Raw genomic sequence first — 18,105 nt, forward strand, 5'->3', positions numbered from 1 at the left:
AGATTGCAGGTTGATTGCCAATATGACACAATCTCTAAATTCATCAATTCTTGAGGTGGGACCCAGAGGTAGGCAAACTACTTCTGCAGCAAAGAATCTCCCCCATGATGCAAATGTTTCCACTAAAAGTAAGCAAGACACCGGATAAACCTATTTGTCTTTGTGGAAACCATGCTGAAATCATTTAATTATTTCTAACACAAGGGGACATGCATTTAAGATGAGGGGGGAGGTTCAAAGGAATTTTGAGGGGTAAGTTTTATTTTACAAAGTGTGGTAGAAGCCTGAAATGTACTACCGGGGTGGTGGCAAGGGTAGATACTTTAGGAGTGTTGAAGGGACTTTTGAGTAAAGCAATGAATGTGGAAGGATGTTGCCCAATGGCAGACAGAAGGTATTAGTTTAGTTTGGCACCATGTTTATCACAACATTATGGGCTAAAGGGCCCATTCCTGTGATGTCCTGTTCTACACTCTCTGTTCTAATTACTTACCAGAAATGGGCTTCTGTAATTCAATGCAATGAATGAACAAATTGGTCGGCATTCTACTTTTTCATTTTTATTTATAAGTTAATGTATGCTTGTTACCAGTGCAAGAAATACAGTAGTTCAAGGAGAAAGTTGCATACCATCAGTTTCAGATAACTGAGATCTGGTCATAAATGTGTATTCACTACATGTTGGATAGAGTTTTATAATCCTTGGTGAGCAAGGTTGGGGTTAGAATTTCGTAATAAACACCTTTGCATTGGTCACAAGGGACAGACAATAAATGTTGATCTTGCCAGTGATGCCCATAACCCATAAATTTTAAAAAAAATTAAAAATATGAATGTCTTTTATATTTTAAAAAGAAATGTTTGGTGATTTTTTTTCACACACCAGAGGGAGCCTGTGTGGTATATCTGTTAGTAATTGGAAATCGGTGACTGAGAATGTCTACACTTGAACCTCTGTTGGAATTCCCATTCCCTGTAGCCATGCAGAACTACAAAAAGGAGTTCCTATGAATTCCATTTCTGTGGCCAGACCAAGTAATGACAGAACAACACATCCTCCTAGCAAGGGAACCCAGAAGTTGCAAACTTTAAAATTAGAAACAATTGGATTAACGGCAAATACCACAATAAATAACTTAATGTAAAAGGTTCTGAGAGTGTGGAATGAAGTTGTCAGGCACTTCAGATTTTTGGAGAAAATAGACCTCAAGCCACGACTGCAAAATTAAATGTGGGAAACTGTGTCGGTAGTTAAGTAGAATGTGAAGGGGGAAAGGGAAGTGGTTGGGTTTAGACTGGGATTTCTAGAGCATGGAGCCTATAGGCTATATATTTACTAAAGAGAGGGAGGAGATACACAAGAAATTTGCGTCAAAGGTTTAGGATTTTTAGTGTTGGTCTAGAGGTGGTTATGAAGATTGAGAGGAATAAGGTGATAGAGACATCAAACTGGGAGCAAGTACAGTTTGGGGATAAAAGACAAATGAGATTTAGAGAAGAGGATATTAGCAAAATAGTTTTGGAGAGATTGCAGAACTGAAAAAGTCAAATTGGACTCGGAATGTTTGTCCACAGATACTGCCAGACCTGCTGAGCTTCTCCAGCATTTTCTTATTTTTAGATTTCCAGCATCAGGAGTATTTTGGTTTTTAAAAATAAGGTAAAATGCTGAGAAAATTGAGCAAAAGAATTATAAAGCAAAGACTGATGACTAGCAGGAACTGCAGTAAAATGAGTAAAGCAGTTACTTGTAAATATTTGAGAAAATCCAATAAATGTTTTAAGTGAGAACAAACGTAAGCGGAAATAAGCAGACAATCAATGAGTTTCTAGAAGAGATAAATGGGTTCATACTTGATGGGCCATTTCTACTATGATGTTGTAAATCAATGCAATTCTTTTCAAAAAAATTAAATCTGGAACTAGGTTTTGTGTTGTTTTCTGCTTGCATATATCGGGAGAGGACAATAACTGAAGAATAGACAGAAGAACAAAATGTGTACAGTGAACTTTCAAACAAGATACAGAACCAGTTGGTGGGCTCTTGGTCTTCTCTGCAAAAAAAAAATGATTTTTAAACATTCCCAAAGAAGGAATTTGTTTGTGAACTACTTATTGCGTTTCTGTAAAATTAGTTCTGGAAGTGTACTTTGTCTTCAAAATGTTACCTTGTGCCCATTTTACTGTAATTAACGTTTGTTATAGTTTTGTTTTTGCTGCCCCAAATACCTGCCATTTTGGAACTTAGAATCATAGAGCCATTTGTCCCATCAAGTCTGTGCCACTTCCAAAGCAGCTTCCCAGTTAGTCCCACTCTCCAGGACCATCTCTGTAGCCCTAGCCACTTTCATACATACATACAGCTCTTTATTGAGTTCTCCTGTGGAATCCAACTCCATCACTCTCCTAGGCAATGCATTCCAAATCCTAAAAACTCTGAGTGAGAGATTTCTCTGCATCTCACTCCTAGCTCTTTTGCTGACAGTCTTGAAATTGTGACCTCTAGTTATTGATATACCAGTTAGTGGAAACTGAAAATCCTTGACCCTCTCAAAATTGTTCAGAACATTCAGCACCTCAGTAAGGTCACCATCTAATCATTTCTGCTCCAAGGAGATAATGCTTAATTTTTCTCATCTTTTATTTGAAATCCTGCATTCCTGGTATCTTTCAAGTAATTCTCCTTTGCACTCTCTCCAGGGCTTCAAAATTCTTCCATAAATAAGGCACCCAGAATTGACCACAATACTCCAAGTGTGATCGACCAATGATTTGTAAAGGTGCAGCATCAATTCATTGCTTTTATACTCTGCATCTCTATCTATAAACCCAAGGATCCAATAAGCCTTCTTAACTTGCCTGGTCCCCTTCAGAGAATCATGTATTTGAACCCTGAGGCCCACCCCACAAAGTTGTCGCATTGATCTTGTTTTGACTCTCCATGTTTCTGCTACAAAAATGCATTACCTCACATTTCTCTGCATTGAAATTCATCTTTCGGGTGTCAATGTCTCTCTCAAGTTGCCCAGCATCATCCATACTGACCGTAGACTAGTATCTTTTGCAAAAGTAGAGGTTTTGACCTCAACATCCATCTTCAAATGTTTATAAAAATTAGAAAAAAGGTCTCAACACCAATCCCGGGGGAGAAGCACTTTCAACTTGTCTCCAGACTTGGGCGGCACAGTGGCTCAGTAGTTAGTGCAGCTGCCTCACAGTATCATGGACTTCGATTAAATTCTGCCGTCAGGTGACTGTGTCGAGTTTGCATATTTTCCCCGTGTCTGCATGGATTTCCACCCACAGTCCAAATATATATAGATTAGGTGGATTGGCCATGCTAAATTGCCCTTAGCATCCAGGGATGTGCAAGCTAGGTGAATTAGCCGTTTGAAATGCAGTGTTACAGGGATGGGGGTTGGTGGGTGTCTGGGTGGGCTGTTCTTTGGAGGATTGATGTGGACTCAATGGGTGGAATGGCCTGCCTCCACACTCTAGGGATTCTGTGATTCCAAGTGCTTATCTGTACTTACCCTCTGTTTCTATCTTTTAGTCAACTTCTAATCCATGCTGCTGAGGACCCATCAATCCCAAACATTTCTAATTTGCTAACCAACCTGCCATGCGACACCATACCAAACACTTTCTGAAAGTCCAAGTATACAACATCCACAGTACTACCCTCCTCTACTGCCTGTGCCACCTCGTCGAAGAACTCAATCAAATTTGTCAGACATGACCTTTTTCCCAGGGCAGAAATGACTATTACATGGGGACATAATTTTAAGGTGATTTAAGGGGGTTATTGGGGAGATGTCAGAGGTAGCCTCTTTACACAGAGAGCAGTTGGTGCGTCCAATGTGCTGCCGGCGGATGTAGATACTTTAAGGATATTTAAGCGACTCTTGGATAGGCACATGGAGGCTAGTATACTATAGGGTATGCAGGGTAGTTTGATCTTAGAGTAGGATAATAGGTCAGCACGACGTCCTGGGCCGAAGGGCTTGTGCTATGTTCTATGTTTTTGACCTCCCCTTAACAAAGCCATGTTGACTGTCAAGTTTATTAACTTGTTTTTCTCTGTGTATACTTTCCTTATTGCATATTACAGCTTCAATCAGTTTTCCCACTGTTGATGTCAAGCCGACAGGTCTCTAGTTTCCTGTGTTATCCTTTGTCCCTTTCTGAAATAGTGATGTTATGTTGCAATTCTCTAATCCCCCAGAATTAATCCTGTGATCAGAGAGGCCTGGAAAAGCTTCTTTATTTGTGTTTGGCTTCTGAATTCTACTTGGATCTCCAATGACGTGGAATTGAAAGAAGCTTCATGCACTCTGCTGTGCCTGCTTTAATTTCAATGAGATCACTGATTTGGATTAGTGCATTATTTCCCGTCAGGGGCCATGAGCTTCAATGCCCTTAGGTTTTGGACTGAGGTTTTACAGCTGTCAGACCCCTTCAAAGTATTTTTCTCTGACATAGGTCGTGTTTTAATTATCTGTTCTGAGGTCTGTTTGTTACCCCAACCATACTTGTAAAAAGGTGCATATTCATGTTTTTCAGCAGTTTTAAAGCCACCCCAACACAGTCAACAGGGAATTTACTTTCTTTTTATTCGTTCATGGGATGAGGGCATCACTGGCTGGCCAACATTTTATTGCCATCTCTTATTGCCCAGAGGGAAATTAAGAGTCAACCACATTGCTGTGGGTCTGGAGTCACATGTAGGCCAGACCAGATAAGGATGGCAGTTTCCTTCCCTAAAGGACATTAGTGAACCAGACGGGTTTTTTTATAACAATCGACAATGGTTTCATGGTCATCATTGTACCCTTAATTCCAGATTTTATTGAAATCAAATTCCACTGTCTGCCATGGCAGGATTTGAACCCAGGTCCCCAGAACATTAGCTGAGTTCCTGGATTAGTAGTCCTGTGATAATACTGCTAGGCCATGACCACCCACTCTATGCATCAAATACTATGCAACTGGGTTTAGATGGCTCCATTTTGGCTCTAGGGCAAGTCTGAACTGTCAGCTTCCATTAAAATTAGAAGTCACAGGACACTAGGTTATAGTCCAACATGTTTATTTGAAATCACAAGCTTTCGGAGTGCTGCTCCTTCATCAGTGAAGTGATTGTGTGACTTCTGACTTTGTCCACTCCAGTCCAACACCGGTACCTTTGCATCATGGCTACCATTAAAATTAGTAAAGGAGCAAAGATTATCCTGTAGGGACTAACAAATAGAATGTATTTTATTCTAATGCTCTTGCTAAGAAAGCTAGTCAAGCTGCCCACCACAAAAGTTGCAGTTCTTCCCTATTGTATTTCTCTCTGTGTGAAAAAGTGAATGGTATTTCAAATAGATCTGCAAAAGATCTTGGAGGACTCAGTTACAGGAATGCAAGGAAACCTGTACTCTTGTCTTCTGAAATTAAATGCAGATCTTTACAGAGTGTGAGTGTGCGTGTGAGATGGACCTGGATATCTTCATGTTGGCACAGACCTCTAGTGCACCTGGATATCGTCATACATTGGAAATTACATACTTCAAAGTTCCTAGTTTAATTTAACAGATCCACGTGTAACTTTTTTGGGGTTAGAGTTAAATTACTGTAGATAGAAGCTATGGAGCACAAAGTTAATTCATTGAAGTAAATATAACAGGATGTTGAAAGAAAATGCGAAGCAACAAAATTAACTCAAGGTGTGTTTTGAAATAAATTATTTCCTTAAAGCATGTTCTGACCTTTCTTACGATTTATTATTTCACCCCCTCTTGCTGCTGTTTTAACTTGTTTTATACAAAGGGCACATCTTAGAACATAGAACAATACAGTGCAGAACAGGCCCTTCGACCCTCTATGTTGCGCCGACCTGTGAGCTGATCTAAGCCCATCCCCCTACACTATCCCATCATCATCCATATGCTTATCCAAGGACTGTTTAAATGCCCCTAATGTGGCTGAGTTAACTACATTGGCAGGCAGGGCGTTCCACACCCTTACCACTCTCTGAGTAAAGAACCTGCCTCTGACATCTGTCTTATATCTATCACCCCTCAATTTGCAGCTATGCCCCCTCATACAAGCTGAAGTCGTCATCCTCGGAAAAAGACTCTCACTGCCCACCCTATCTAATCCTCTGATCATCTTGTATGTCTCTATTAAATCCCCTCTTAGCCTCCTTCTCTCCAATGAGAACAGACCCTAGTCCCTCAGCCTTTCTTCATAAGGCCTTCGCTCCAGACCAGGCAATATCCTGGTAAATCTCCTCTACACCTTTTTCAATGCTTCCACATCCTTCCTGTAATGGGGCGATCAGAACTGCACGCAATATTCCAAATGAGGCCGCACTAGTGTTTTGTACTGTTGCAGCATGACATCACGGCTCCGGAACTCAATCCCTCTATCAATAAAACCTAACACACCGTAAGCCTTTTTAACAGCACTATCAACCTGGGTGGCAACTTTCAGGGATCTATGTACATGGACACCAAGATCCCTCTGCACATCCACACTACCAAGAATCTTTGCATTGACCCAGTATTCTGCCTTCCTATTATTCTTCCCAACGTGAATCACCTCACATCTATCCGCATTGAACTCCATTTGCCACCTTTTAGCCCAATTCTGCAGTTTATCCAAGTCTCCCTACAACCTGCAACATTCTTCCACACTGTCCACCACTCCACCGACGATCTTTACATAGACAAATGGCTGAGTGGTCACTTTGGTATCAGTTGCTTGCAGTTAATGTTACAGAAGAGATATCAGGGACTTACTGGTCTCTCCTACTTGCAAATCTGAATGTAAAATTACAAAATGGGGACTTAAGACCATAGCTGGACTTCTGATGCTCGTATGGCACTGTTTCATGACACCTTGATCATCAGTCAGCTCTTATTTCTGTCCTGAATGCTCAATTCCTGTCTTGGTACATACATGGGGAAACAGGTTTACACAACAGTTGTGTACTTACATGAAGGATCAAATATTGTTGGTCATTAGCCAGTTATATTTAATCTTCAGACATCTTCCTAAGCTCACATTTACAATTTTGTTATGTTTGGCCATTTTCACCAGAATTGTTTTTATTTCTTTCAGGTATGGGCCAGTAGTTTTCTTCCCAATGAGCCAAGAATAGCTGATCAGACACAACGTGACCATTACAACAGCCACAAAATGCCAATGCTGGTGGAGTATGCCAAGTTAGAGTCCCAACAAAAGGTTTTTAATATGTTTTATAATTCCATATAGTTTTTCTTTATGTTGTGAGATGTGACTTTATGTGCACATTTACGTCATTTTTTATTTTCAATTAGATTGTTGTGAAATGAGGCATTGAAAGTAAATTGAGTTCAGTTAAGTCATGATTTTCATCATAGGAAAATAGGCATCAAGTTCAGTAATTTAACTGTACTTGTAAACTGTTCTATTCACTGGACCTTTCGTGTTTGTATGTTTTATGTCATGTTTTGCTTCAGATGTTGCATCTCTGCATGTGTTCATTTAAGCTAAATGTGAAATGTTGTAGCCATTTGTTTCAGGGCTTTTGTTTGTTTGTATTGCATTCTGTTTCCACTATTTCAAAAAGCTTTCAAATGTCCATGCCGAAAACTTCCTGAATATTTATTTACTCATCATGTGCGATTACATTTGATTTTCCTCAAGCTTCTCTCATGACTTGGTCATGGGTCTTATATCTTACATCCGTTTCAGTGTGTCAATGGTTATTAAAAGTACACAGAAGATTTGCACCTAAATTGAGTGAGTCTCTTGTTTCCTCATTCCTGTAAAAGCTATCCTTTTGCAGCTTTTCACAATTGGTATTTCTCAGAGTTGGAGAGCTTGCTGTGAGGGGATTCTGTTCTCTATTTTCCTTCATTTTCTGAAATATGCTACTTTTTAATTTAGATAATGACTGAAGATTCAAGATATTTTCTGATAAGTAGGGCATTCATATGTAATTCCTTCTTTATTAAAACAAGAGAGAAATTGCTTCTATACCATTGCTACATTGATAAATTACTTGACATTTATTTGACCCTAACTACCATCATAATAAATTAGTGACTAACTGATGTAAAGTCCAGATCTAGTACCCAAGGTGCGAGTTTATTACAGACCTGTGCTCAATCAGAAATAACTACTAATTGAAATGGACACGTTACTTGTGTAATTGGATCACGGTCTTCTCATTGAGCCAGTTAGCATGGATGTAATGCATTCATCTGATCTGTGCATTTAGATACTTGCTATAAAAAAATAACGGAATTATAATAAATATAAAAAGGTGCACGTTGTTCATGGCAGTTATCCGTTAATGGACATCATGTGAAGAACTGACAAAGGAGATATTGGATTTGTTCAGCTTCATCTCTGTTGTGACAACAAGAGATTGAAGGCAAAAAGTGCTGCCTTTATTTCTGAAAAGAGCTCCTTTGTTTTAGCAACACATTAAGCAATATATTGAAGAATGTAGTGATTTCCAATTTGTTAATGGTCTTTGGATTTGCATATGTTTATCTACTTCAGATTTGCTTATTCAGAAAGCAACTTGCCCAAAGTGCACGGTCAAGAATACAGAATATATGTAAAAGTTAGTATTCAAATACTCCAATGCACTTTTTATTCACTCATAGGATATGGGCATCGCTGACTGGCCAGTATTTATTGCCGTCCCTAGTTGCCCTTGAGAAGGTGGTAGTGAGCTGCTTTTTTGTACCGCTGCAGTCCGCTTGCTGTGGATTGACCCACAATGCCATTAGGGAGAGAATTTGATTTTGACCCAGTGACACTGATGGAATGGCAATACATTTCCAAGTCACAATGATGAGTGGCTAGCAAATGGTGGTGTTCCCATGTAACTGTCGCCCTTGTTGTATTAGGTAGAACTCATCATTGGTTGGGAAGGTGTTCTTGAGGGATGTTTGGTGAATGTCTGCAGTGCATCTTGCTCTCCAGATACTATACACACCTGCTATTGAAATATTATGAACAGTTTTGGGCTCCTTATCTAAAGCAAGGTATACTGCCATTGGAGACAGTCCAGTGAATGCTCACTAGGTTTAAATGTGTATAGGGGAACTGCCTTATATGGAGAGGTTGAGTAGCTTGGGCTCGTACTCATTGGAATTTATAACAATGAGAGGCAACCTTATTGACATACACAAGATTCTTTGGTAATGTAACAGGATTGATGAGGACAGGTCATCTCCTAGGACCAGAGGGTCCTGTGAATAAGAATTTGTATATTTAACAGAGAAATGGGACTCATCAATGGACTGTTAATGTAGAGGCCCAGATAATGTTCTGGTGACCTGCGTTTGAATCACGTCCTGGCAGATGGTGAAATTTCAATTCAAGAAAAATCTGGAATTGTCTAGTGATGAATATGCATTCATTGTCGATTATCGGGAAAATCCCATCTTGTTCATTGATGTCCCTTAGGGAAGTAAACTTTTGCCCTTACCTGACCTGACCTACATGTGACTTTTGATTCATATGTGTTGATTCTTAACTGCCCTCTGGGAAATTGGGGATGAACAGTAAATATCCTCATCCCATGAATTAACACCAAAAAAGAGGGCGGTTGAGACAGGGCCATTAAATATATTCCAGACTGAAGTGGACAGACTTTTAATCAGTCAAGTTATCAATGGTTATGGGAAGAGGCAGGAAAGCGGATTTGAGGATTATCAGATCAGCCACAATCTCATTGAATGACAGAGCAGACCCAGTGTCTGAATAGCCTACTTATGGTCCTATGTCTTACGGCCTTAGACTTAGGATGGAATCTTATCAGTAACTTGAATGATGTGGGTAATAGAGGAGAAATGTTGGCAGGATCATGAGAGGAATGATACGGCCTATCTCAAAGTCAGGAGCAATCTTTCTGGGTGTTGTGGTGAGATACCTGCTACTGAGGGGTATTAAACACAGTTTGTCTGTACTTGTTCATTGTGGACTGAAAAGGGAAAAGGTCTGTTTTAAAAAAAAAACAGGGTTTGTGAAATAGATTATGCATTTTTTAAAAGGAAGTTACCGAACAATTATTGAAAGTGTTATTTACACTGTTTTAGTTAAAGCAGTGGGAGCCAGGGGAGGGGAGATTAACAGGTCAAAGAACAAAGGACAATACAGCACAGGAACAGGCTCTGTGGCCCTCCAAATGTGTGCTGACACATTTCGCCCTTCTATCCTAAAACAGTTTTATATTACAGAATCCGTATCCCTCTATTTCCTTCCTATTCATGTATTCGTCCAGGTGCTGACACATTTCGCCCTTCTATCCTAAAACAGTTTTATATTACAGAATCCATATCCCTCTATTCCCCTCCTATTCATGTATTCGTCCAGGTGCTGACACATTTCGCCCTTCTATCCTAAAACAGTTTTATATTACAGAATCCATATCCCTCTATTCCCCTCCTATTCATGTATTCGTCCAGGTGCTGACACATTTCGCCCTTCTATCCTAAAACAGTTTTATATTACAGAATCCATATCCCTCTATTCCCCTCCTATTCATGTATTCGTCCAGGTGCTGACACATTTCGCCCTTCTATCCTAAAACAGTTTTATATTACAGAATCCATATCCCTCTATTCCCCTCCTATTCATGTATTCGTCCAGGTGCTGACACATTTCGCCCTTCTATCCTAAAACAGTTTTATATTACAGAATCCATATCCCTCTATTCCCCTCCTATTCATGTATTCGTCCAGGTGCTGACACATTTCGCCCTTCTATCCTAAAACAGTTTTATATTACAGAATCCATATCCCTCTATTCCCCTCCTATTCATGTATTCGTCCAGGTGCTCCTTAACTACTGCTGTTGTGTTTGCTTCCACCACCATCTCTGGCAACATGTTCCAGGCACTCACCACCCTTTGTGTAAAAAAACCTACCTCGCACATCTCTTTTAAATTTTCCCCCTTGCATGTTGAACCTGTGACTCTTAGTAACTGACTCTTCTACCCTGGGAAATGTCCTCATGCTTTCCACTCTATTCATGCCATTCATAATCTTATAAACTTCTATCAGATCGACCTCCCCCAACCTCCCACGTTCCAGTGAAAACAAACCCAGTCTATCCAACCTCTCTTCAGAGCTAAAATTCCCCATACCAGGCAATATCCTGGTAAACATTTTCTGTACCCTGTCCAATGCATCCACATCTTTCTGGTAGTGTGGTGGCTAGAACTGTATGGGATTTTGCAAGTGTGGCCTGACTAAAGTTCTGTAAAGCTGCAACATGACTTGTCTATCCTTGTGCTCAATGCCCCTTCCAATGAAGGTGAGCATGCCAGAGGCCTTCTTTTTCTCCCTTACCTATTTTGCTGCCATCTTCAGTGACCTATAATTCTGCATACCAGACTGCCTGGATAACAATACTCTTATGGGTTCTGCCATTAACTCTGTAATTTCCACCTGTACTTGACCTTCCAAAATGCATCACCTCACATTTGTCCGGATTACACTCCATCTCCCATTTTTCTGCCCATGCTTCCAACTGATCTATATCCTGCTGTACTCCCTAACAATTCACCTCACTATCTGCAACTTCACCAATCTTTGTATCATCTGCAAACTTATTCTGAAACGCATCCTTCCACTGCTACTTTTTGTCTCTGATGACTAAATCACTGATTATTCTGTGGAGTGATGACTAGCTGTTGATGACAAAGGCTTTCTGCCTGCCAGACACTCTTTGATTGGCTCCTACGTAGCTGCCAAGACCTCTGTTTCCCCTTTATCAGTTATTGTAAACTGTGGCTTTCAGCCAGTAAGTTACAGAATTTATAACTTGTGAACCAACTGTCCTATCCCTCCTGCAAATAGCTAAAAGCATTTGGAGGCAGAAGGTAGAGGAGCATCAGGATCATCTTAATGAACCATGTGGATAAAAACTTTCAAACTGTCTTTCCAGTCTTTCCCTCCACCTATAACACTTTTTTAAAATTTGTGAATATCTGTAAATGTTTGTAGGGGGTGTATTGTATGGAGTTAATTCAAGTTGTATGTTAATGATTCGTAATTGTTCTAGAATCTATTTATTTGTAATAAATAGTAATTCTTATTGAGCACAGAAAGCTGGTCCATTTTTTCTGCCAACCAGTGACTAAAAGGGGACTAAGTTTTTGTGATGCCTCTGGGAATAGTTGTGGGGGGGATGGGCTTGATTTCCATCATACTACCCCAAAAAGGTGGAAGAGTTAGTTGGTTGCCTTTTCAGGAAATTTTATTGCGGGTTTTTCTCATTCACTCAGACATGGATATTGCTGACTGGTGAAGGGAAGGAGTTTTAGGTTTTTGATGACCTCATTAACTGCACATCTCATCTCCTTAAAATGCAGCTCTAATCCTATTACCCACCATGAGTAAACTAGACATGGAGAATTCTCAACACAAAGCCTGCTGACCCAATGACTTCAACTCACTGCTGGCTGCAAACAGGCCTCCCTGTTACTCATCACACAACATCTCAGGGCCTGGACCATGGTCTCTAGCTGCATGCATCCCTTATCCACAGACATTGGCAACTCATATTTACCAAACTCTCCGGATCTTCATTGAATTCCTACAGTATGGAAGCAGGTCATTCAGCCCATTGAGTTTACACCGACTAACCAAAGAATATCCAACCGAGACCCACCCTATCCCTGTAATCCTGCATTACCCATGGCTAATATACCTAGTTTGCACATCCCTGGACACCGTATGGGCAATTTAGCCTGGCCAATCCACCTAACTGCCCATCTTTGAACTATGGGAGGAAGCTGGAGCACCCAGAGGAAACCCATGCAGCCACTGGGAGAATGTGCAAACTTGACACAGATAGTAACAGAAGGCTGGAATCGAACCAGGACCTCTGGCGCTGTGAGGCAGCAGTGCTAACCACTGAGCCACCGTGCTGCCTGATTGTAGCTCTCCAATCTACTTGCAGGACACATAGGAAGCACAGATCTGTATTGCAGCGCACATGAGCAACTAATATTGAAAGGCTGCTGCTAAGACACTTTGTGCACAGAGACATCCACTCAGATCACAGATTGGATTAGGCTGCATATCAGGGCTGCTCATTTGCTGTCTTTGCACTCTGTCACTTTGGGTGGGGTGGCATGGTGGGTCATGGTTAGCACTGCAGTCTCACAGCACTAGGGACCCGGGTTCGATTCCAGACTCAGGTAACTGTCTGTGTGGAGTTTGCACATTCTTCACGTGTCTGCGTGGGTTTCCTCCACGTGCTCCGGTTTCCTCCCACAGTCCAAAGATCTGCAGGCTAGGTGGATCGGCCATGCTAAATTGCCTGTAGTGTTCAGGGGTGTGTGGCTTATAGGGAGATGGGCCGAAGGGCCTGTTTCCACACTGTAGGGAATCTAATCTAACCTACTTGTATGCTCAATCATACAATCACACTGCTTCCCTTTGTGGCACAGTTAGCTGAGTCTACGTCTTGCTGTACAATACCATGCTAAGTCAATCTTGCACCGTCAACACATGGCAACAGCTTACATGGCAAACACTGAGCATATGGCTGCTTATTTGTTGTGTGTCTCAGTCTTAGGAAAGTAGTTGTCACCAAAATCCACCAAGTGGAACCTATCAGTCAGGGGGTCCCAACACAGCAAGTCAAGGCCAGCATTCGAAACCAGTACAGGGATTGGCCACGTTCACCTGTCATAGAACATAGAACATTACAGCACAGTACAGGCCCTTCGGCCCTCGATGTTGTGCCGACCTGACATACCGATCTCAAGCCCATCTAACCTACACTATTCCATGTACGTCCATATGCTTGTCCAATGACGACTTAAATGTACCTAAAGTTGGCGAATCTACTACCGTTGCAGGTAAAGCGTTCCATTCCCTTACTATTCTCTGAGTAAAGAAACTACCTCTGACATCTGTCCTATATCTTTCACCCCTCAATTTAAAGCTATGCCCCCTCATGCTCGCCGTCACCATCCTAGGAAAAAGGCTCTCCCCTATCCACCCTATCTAACCCTCTGATTATTTTATATGTTTCAATTAAGTCACCTCTCAACCTTCTCTCTAATGAAAACAGCCTCAAGTCCCTCAGCCTTTCCTCGTAAGACCTTCCCTCCATACCAGGCAACATCCTAGTAAATCTCCTCTGCACCCTTTCCAAAGCATCCACATCCTTCTTATAATGCGGTGACTAGAACTGTACACAATTCTCCAAGTGCAGCCGCACCAGAGTTTTGTACAGCTTCACCATAACTTCTTGGTTCCGGATGTCGTTCAGGGTGTTCTCAGCCAGGGGTTCTATGCTTCTGCATAGTGAGTGGAAAATGGTTAGTTCTTTGGCTGAGTAGGGACTCAGCGTTAGAGTAATGCAACCATCAGATAGGTGTTTGGGTACTTCTTATCTGGAGCTGTGCAGTTAAGTCTCTCAAGAGGTTGGGGTTTGGTCAGTCTGTAAGGCCAGTCCAGAGAAACCAGGAGACAGCAGGGGGAGGGAGACAAGGGGACCACTGTCGTGGGAAGGAGCTTCCGTAATTAGGTTACTAAGAGATGTTGATAGGGTGCAGAGCTGGGCTGAGGAAGGGCAGATGGAGTTTAACCCTGAAAAGTGTGAGGATATTTAGTTTAGAAGGACAAACTTGAAAGCAGAATACAGGGTTAATGGAGGCAGATCATTCAACCCATTGAGTTTACACCGACCAACCGAAGAGCATCCACCCCAGACCCACTCTATCCCTGTAACCCAGCATTACCCAGTGTGGAGAAGCAGAGGGATCTTGGGGTTCATGTTCACAGTTCCCTGAAAGCTACCACCCAGGTGGATAGAGTTGTTAAGAAGGCGTATGGTGTATTAGCTTTTATTAGTAGAGGGATTGAGTTCAAGAGCCGTGAAGTTATGCTCCAGCTATACAAAAGCCTGGTTCGGACATATCTGGTGTATTGTGTCCAGTTCTGGTCATCTCATCACCGGAAAGATGTGGCAGCATTGGAAAAGGTGCAGAGAAGATTTACCAGGATGTTCCCTGGAATGGAGGGAAGGTCTTGTGAGAAAGGTTGAGAGAGCTAGGGCTTTTCTCTTTAGAATGACGAAGGATGAGAGGTGATTTGACAGGTGTACAAAATGATCAGAAGTATATATAAAGTAGACAGCCAGAGACTTTTTCTAAGGGTGGATGGAGCTATTACGATGCAGCATCATTTTAAAGTGAGTGGAGATAGATATAGGGGAGACGTCAGAGGTAGGTTCTTTACTCAGAGTGGCCAGGGTGTGGAATGCATTGCCAGAGAGGGTAGTGGAGTTGGCTTCATTAGGGGCATTTATGCGACTATTAGATAGGCACATGGATGATAGTGTAAGGTGGGGATGGAGGTTAGATAGACCTTTAGGTTTAGGGTAAAAGTTTGGCACAACATCGTGGGCCGAAGGGCCTGTATTGTGCTGTACTGTTCTGTGTTCCACGTTCTGATCTATTCAGGCTGGGTGAAGGTAACAATTCTGAAGTGGGGCAACTGAATCTATAAGGAAGAGAATATGATAAAGTATGGAAGGGAACTGGATAATGCAGGAGAAGAGTTCATTCATGGTCAGGCTTCAAGTGGTGGACAGTGTATGACCATACCTGAATGGTCACCTCACATGCCCAGAGCTGGTGGGGAAAGATGTCCGTACACAACCTGATGTATGTGGGGCGGGTTGGGACCCAGATTGGGAGGGCACTGGCAGCAGGCTAGCTTGATAATGAGGTACATTTGATAAATTAAGTTGAAAGTTCTCATTATGGCCGCCTGGCAAGAAACCTTTCATGAAATGCGCCAAAACTGGCACTGTCAAAAAAAGTAAGGATCTGCCCTTATTCTTAATAGCTTCCATGCCTCGAGATGGATGAAGCAGGATATCTGAGTCAAGAAATATTCTGGCTTCCAGCAGCATGCATTGGAAAAAGTAAACTTAATTTTTTGTACAGAAGAATTTAATTTTGCCCCAATCTATGAAATGTGTAATGGTCTTTAAGTTGTCAGAAACTACCAAAGACGTATGTTGAGATGAGAAACAAACCCCATTGTAAATCAGTGCATGTAACCTGTTTGCCCCTCAGATACTGGAAAATACCAACTGTGCTGACAGCAAATGCATGCAGACTGCTTTCTACTTTTGATCTCTTATCTTACTGGATTGTATTAAGTTCTTGATTTTAAACTGAGAACCTTTTACCAATAGCTCGGTTTGAAATAGTACGGCTGATGCCTTCCTTCTAACACGTTAAGGATGTTGATGAATTTCTTATCAGCAGAAACACAATGTGCTGATTTCACCTTTTCGTTTCTCTTGTCCTTTTTAAGGACAATTGCCAATTTTCCTCTCACATCTTGACATTTTTTATTTAATTGATAAAACTTCAAAGCAAACATGTTTTTACTTACTACTCTTGCATTGGTTCATCATATAATGAAAATTTCTTGTGACATCTCCATTGTGCATTGTTTCAGGATATGAGTAAATATTTTGGGCCCAGGCGCATATATTTCAATAGTTCTTAAAGGAGGGCTACAGAGGAATTATTTTGCTGTTTTACGTGATTCTGAATAAAATGATTTAAAATGGATTTTCATTATTTTGGAAACTCTTTTGTTTACTGATGGCACCCATATTTCTGTGCTAAATTAACATATGTATGCCTTAACCACAACCCCCCACAAACAAAGAAACAAACACACTCTGTCTCCCCGCCCCCCCTTCTCTCTCTCTCTCTCTCTCTCTCATATTCTGTCTCTCACACCGTCATATATTGATCCTGTTGTTTGGTGCCACTCTTTAATTCTATCCATTTCCAAAATTATGAACGTTGAAAATCGTTTTGAAATATAAATATGGTTTAACTTTTTCTGAATGAATATAATTTTAAAGCTCAAAGGATAATTTAGCTCAAGCAATATGATCTTAGTGTATTTTGAAAAGCAGTTTCCAACAAGGAAAGAATTAGCTCCAGTGTCATAAACTCTGTTGCAGACATGACTTGGTTGAAGTTCATGTATAAATTGTTGTTTATCTTTTAGACTGTAAATTAAACTTTTTTTCATGGAGAGCACAGAGGTCAAGTTATGCTTTTACTTGTGCACTTCCATCATGGTTACCTAAAAATCATTACTTTTAATAATAATTAATTTGATTCTTGATTTTTACGTCACTTTTTAATTTTCATGGGTTTGTACTGTGGTCAGTGATTTTGTTTTTAATTGCATTGCAGCGGGAACACTTTTGATGTATGTACAGCTATGACTATTACATGGCTGAAATTAATTTTCTTCAAATATATGCTTTTGATAGAAGTAACTGAAAAAAACTTGCCTTTTGTGCACCTGTGCAAGAAATTTAACCTGCTGCATAGAAAATCAGTTAATTCAAGAAGAGTAATACTGGACTCAAAACATCAACTCTCTATAGATGCTGCCAAACCTGTTGAGTTTGTCTAGCATTCTGTGTTTGTTTCAAATTACCAGCATCCACAATATTTTGCTTTTATTTGAGAGGTAATGTTCCTCAGAGAGCTTTTTGTAGTGCTCAAGCAAGTTTCAAGATGTTGTCTCCCCTCCATTTACAACATTAAAACTATTTTAAGCTGTTTGATTATTTTTACCCACTCAGAAGAATGTTGCAATTTGATTTGTGATGTTGTTCTAGTACTAGAGAGATTGAATGTCATTCATTATATATTGTTGAGTTGTTTCCCAGTTCTGCTGTTTGCAGAATGGTCCATTTATTTCTGTGCACATGGCTAAATGCAAAAGGGAAAGTACAGTATTTCTTTTTGTATCACCAGCAGCAGCTCACATCCCAACGCGAAACACCAGCTTTCCTGTTCGTCTGATGCTGCATGGCCTGCTGTGCTCCTCCAGCTCCACGCTATGTTATCTATTAGCTTATATGTAATGTAGTGAAATGTCCGAATATTATTGTACAGAAGGTTGCCAAGACAAAGTTTGTCAGTGAGCTGCACAAGGTGATTTATAACTGGTGACAAAAAGATGTAAGTTTTAAAAAAGACCACGTGAAAGGAGGAAAATGAATAGGAGAGGTTAAGAGGGAATTTCAGAGTGTAGTGCCTAG

The 18,105-nt window shown here is 40.8% G+C and overlaps 1 protein-coding gene across 2 annotated transcripts in view; it reads left to right on the top strand.

Annotated features, from left to right (window-relative positions):
- galt (galactose-1-phosphate uridylyltransferase) overlaps positions 1-18,105 on the top strand; it is a 74,433-nt gene that overhangs the window by 44,463 nt on the left and 11,865 nt on the right. For both annotated transcript variants that reach the window (XM_059649235.1, XM_059649234.1), the window contains exon 7: positions 7,111-7,233. In XM_059649235.1, the coding sequence (XP_059505218.1) occupies positions 7,111-7,233 (123 nt within the window). The remainder of the gene's footprint in view (positions 1-7,110; positions 7,234-18,105) is intronic.

Source organism: Stegostoma tigrinum, chromosome 1 (assembly GCF_030684315.1).
Source record: "Stegostoma tigrinum isolate sSteTig4 chromosome 1, sSteTig4.hap1, whole genome shotgun sequence".
In the NCBI taxonomy this organism is placed as follows: Eukaryota; Metazoa; Chordata; class Chondrichthyes; order Orectolobiformes; family Stegostomatidae; genus Stegostoma; species Stegostoma tigrinum.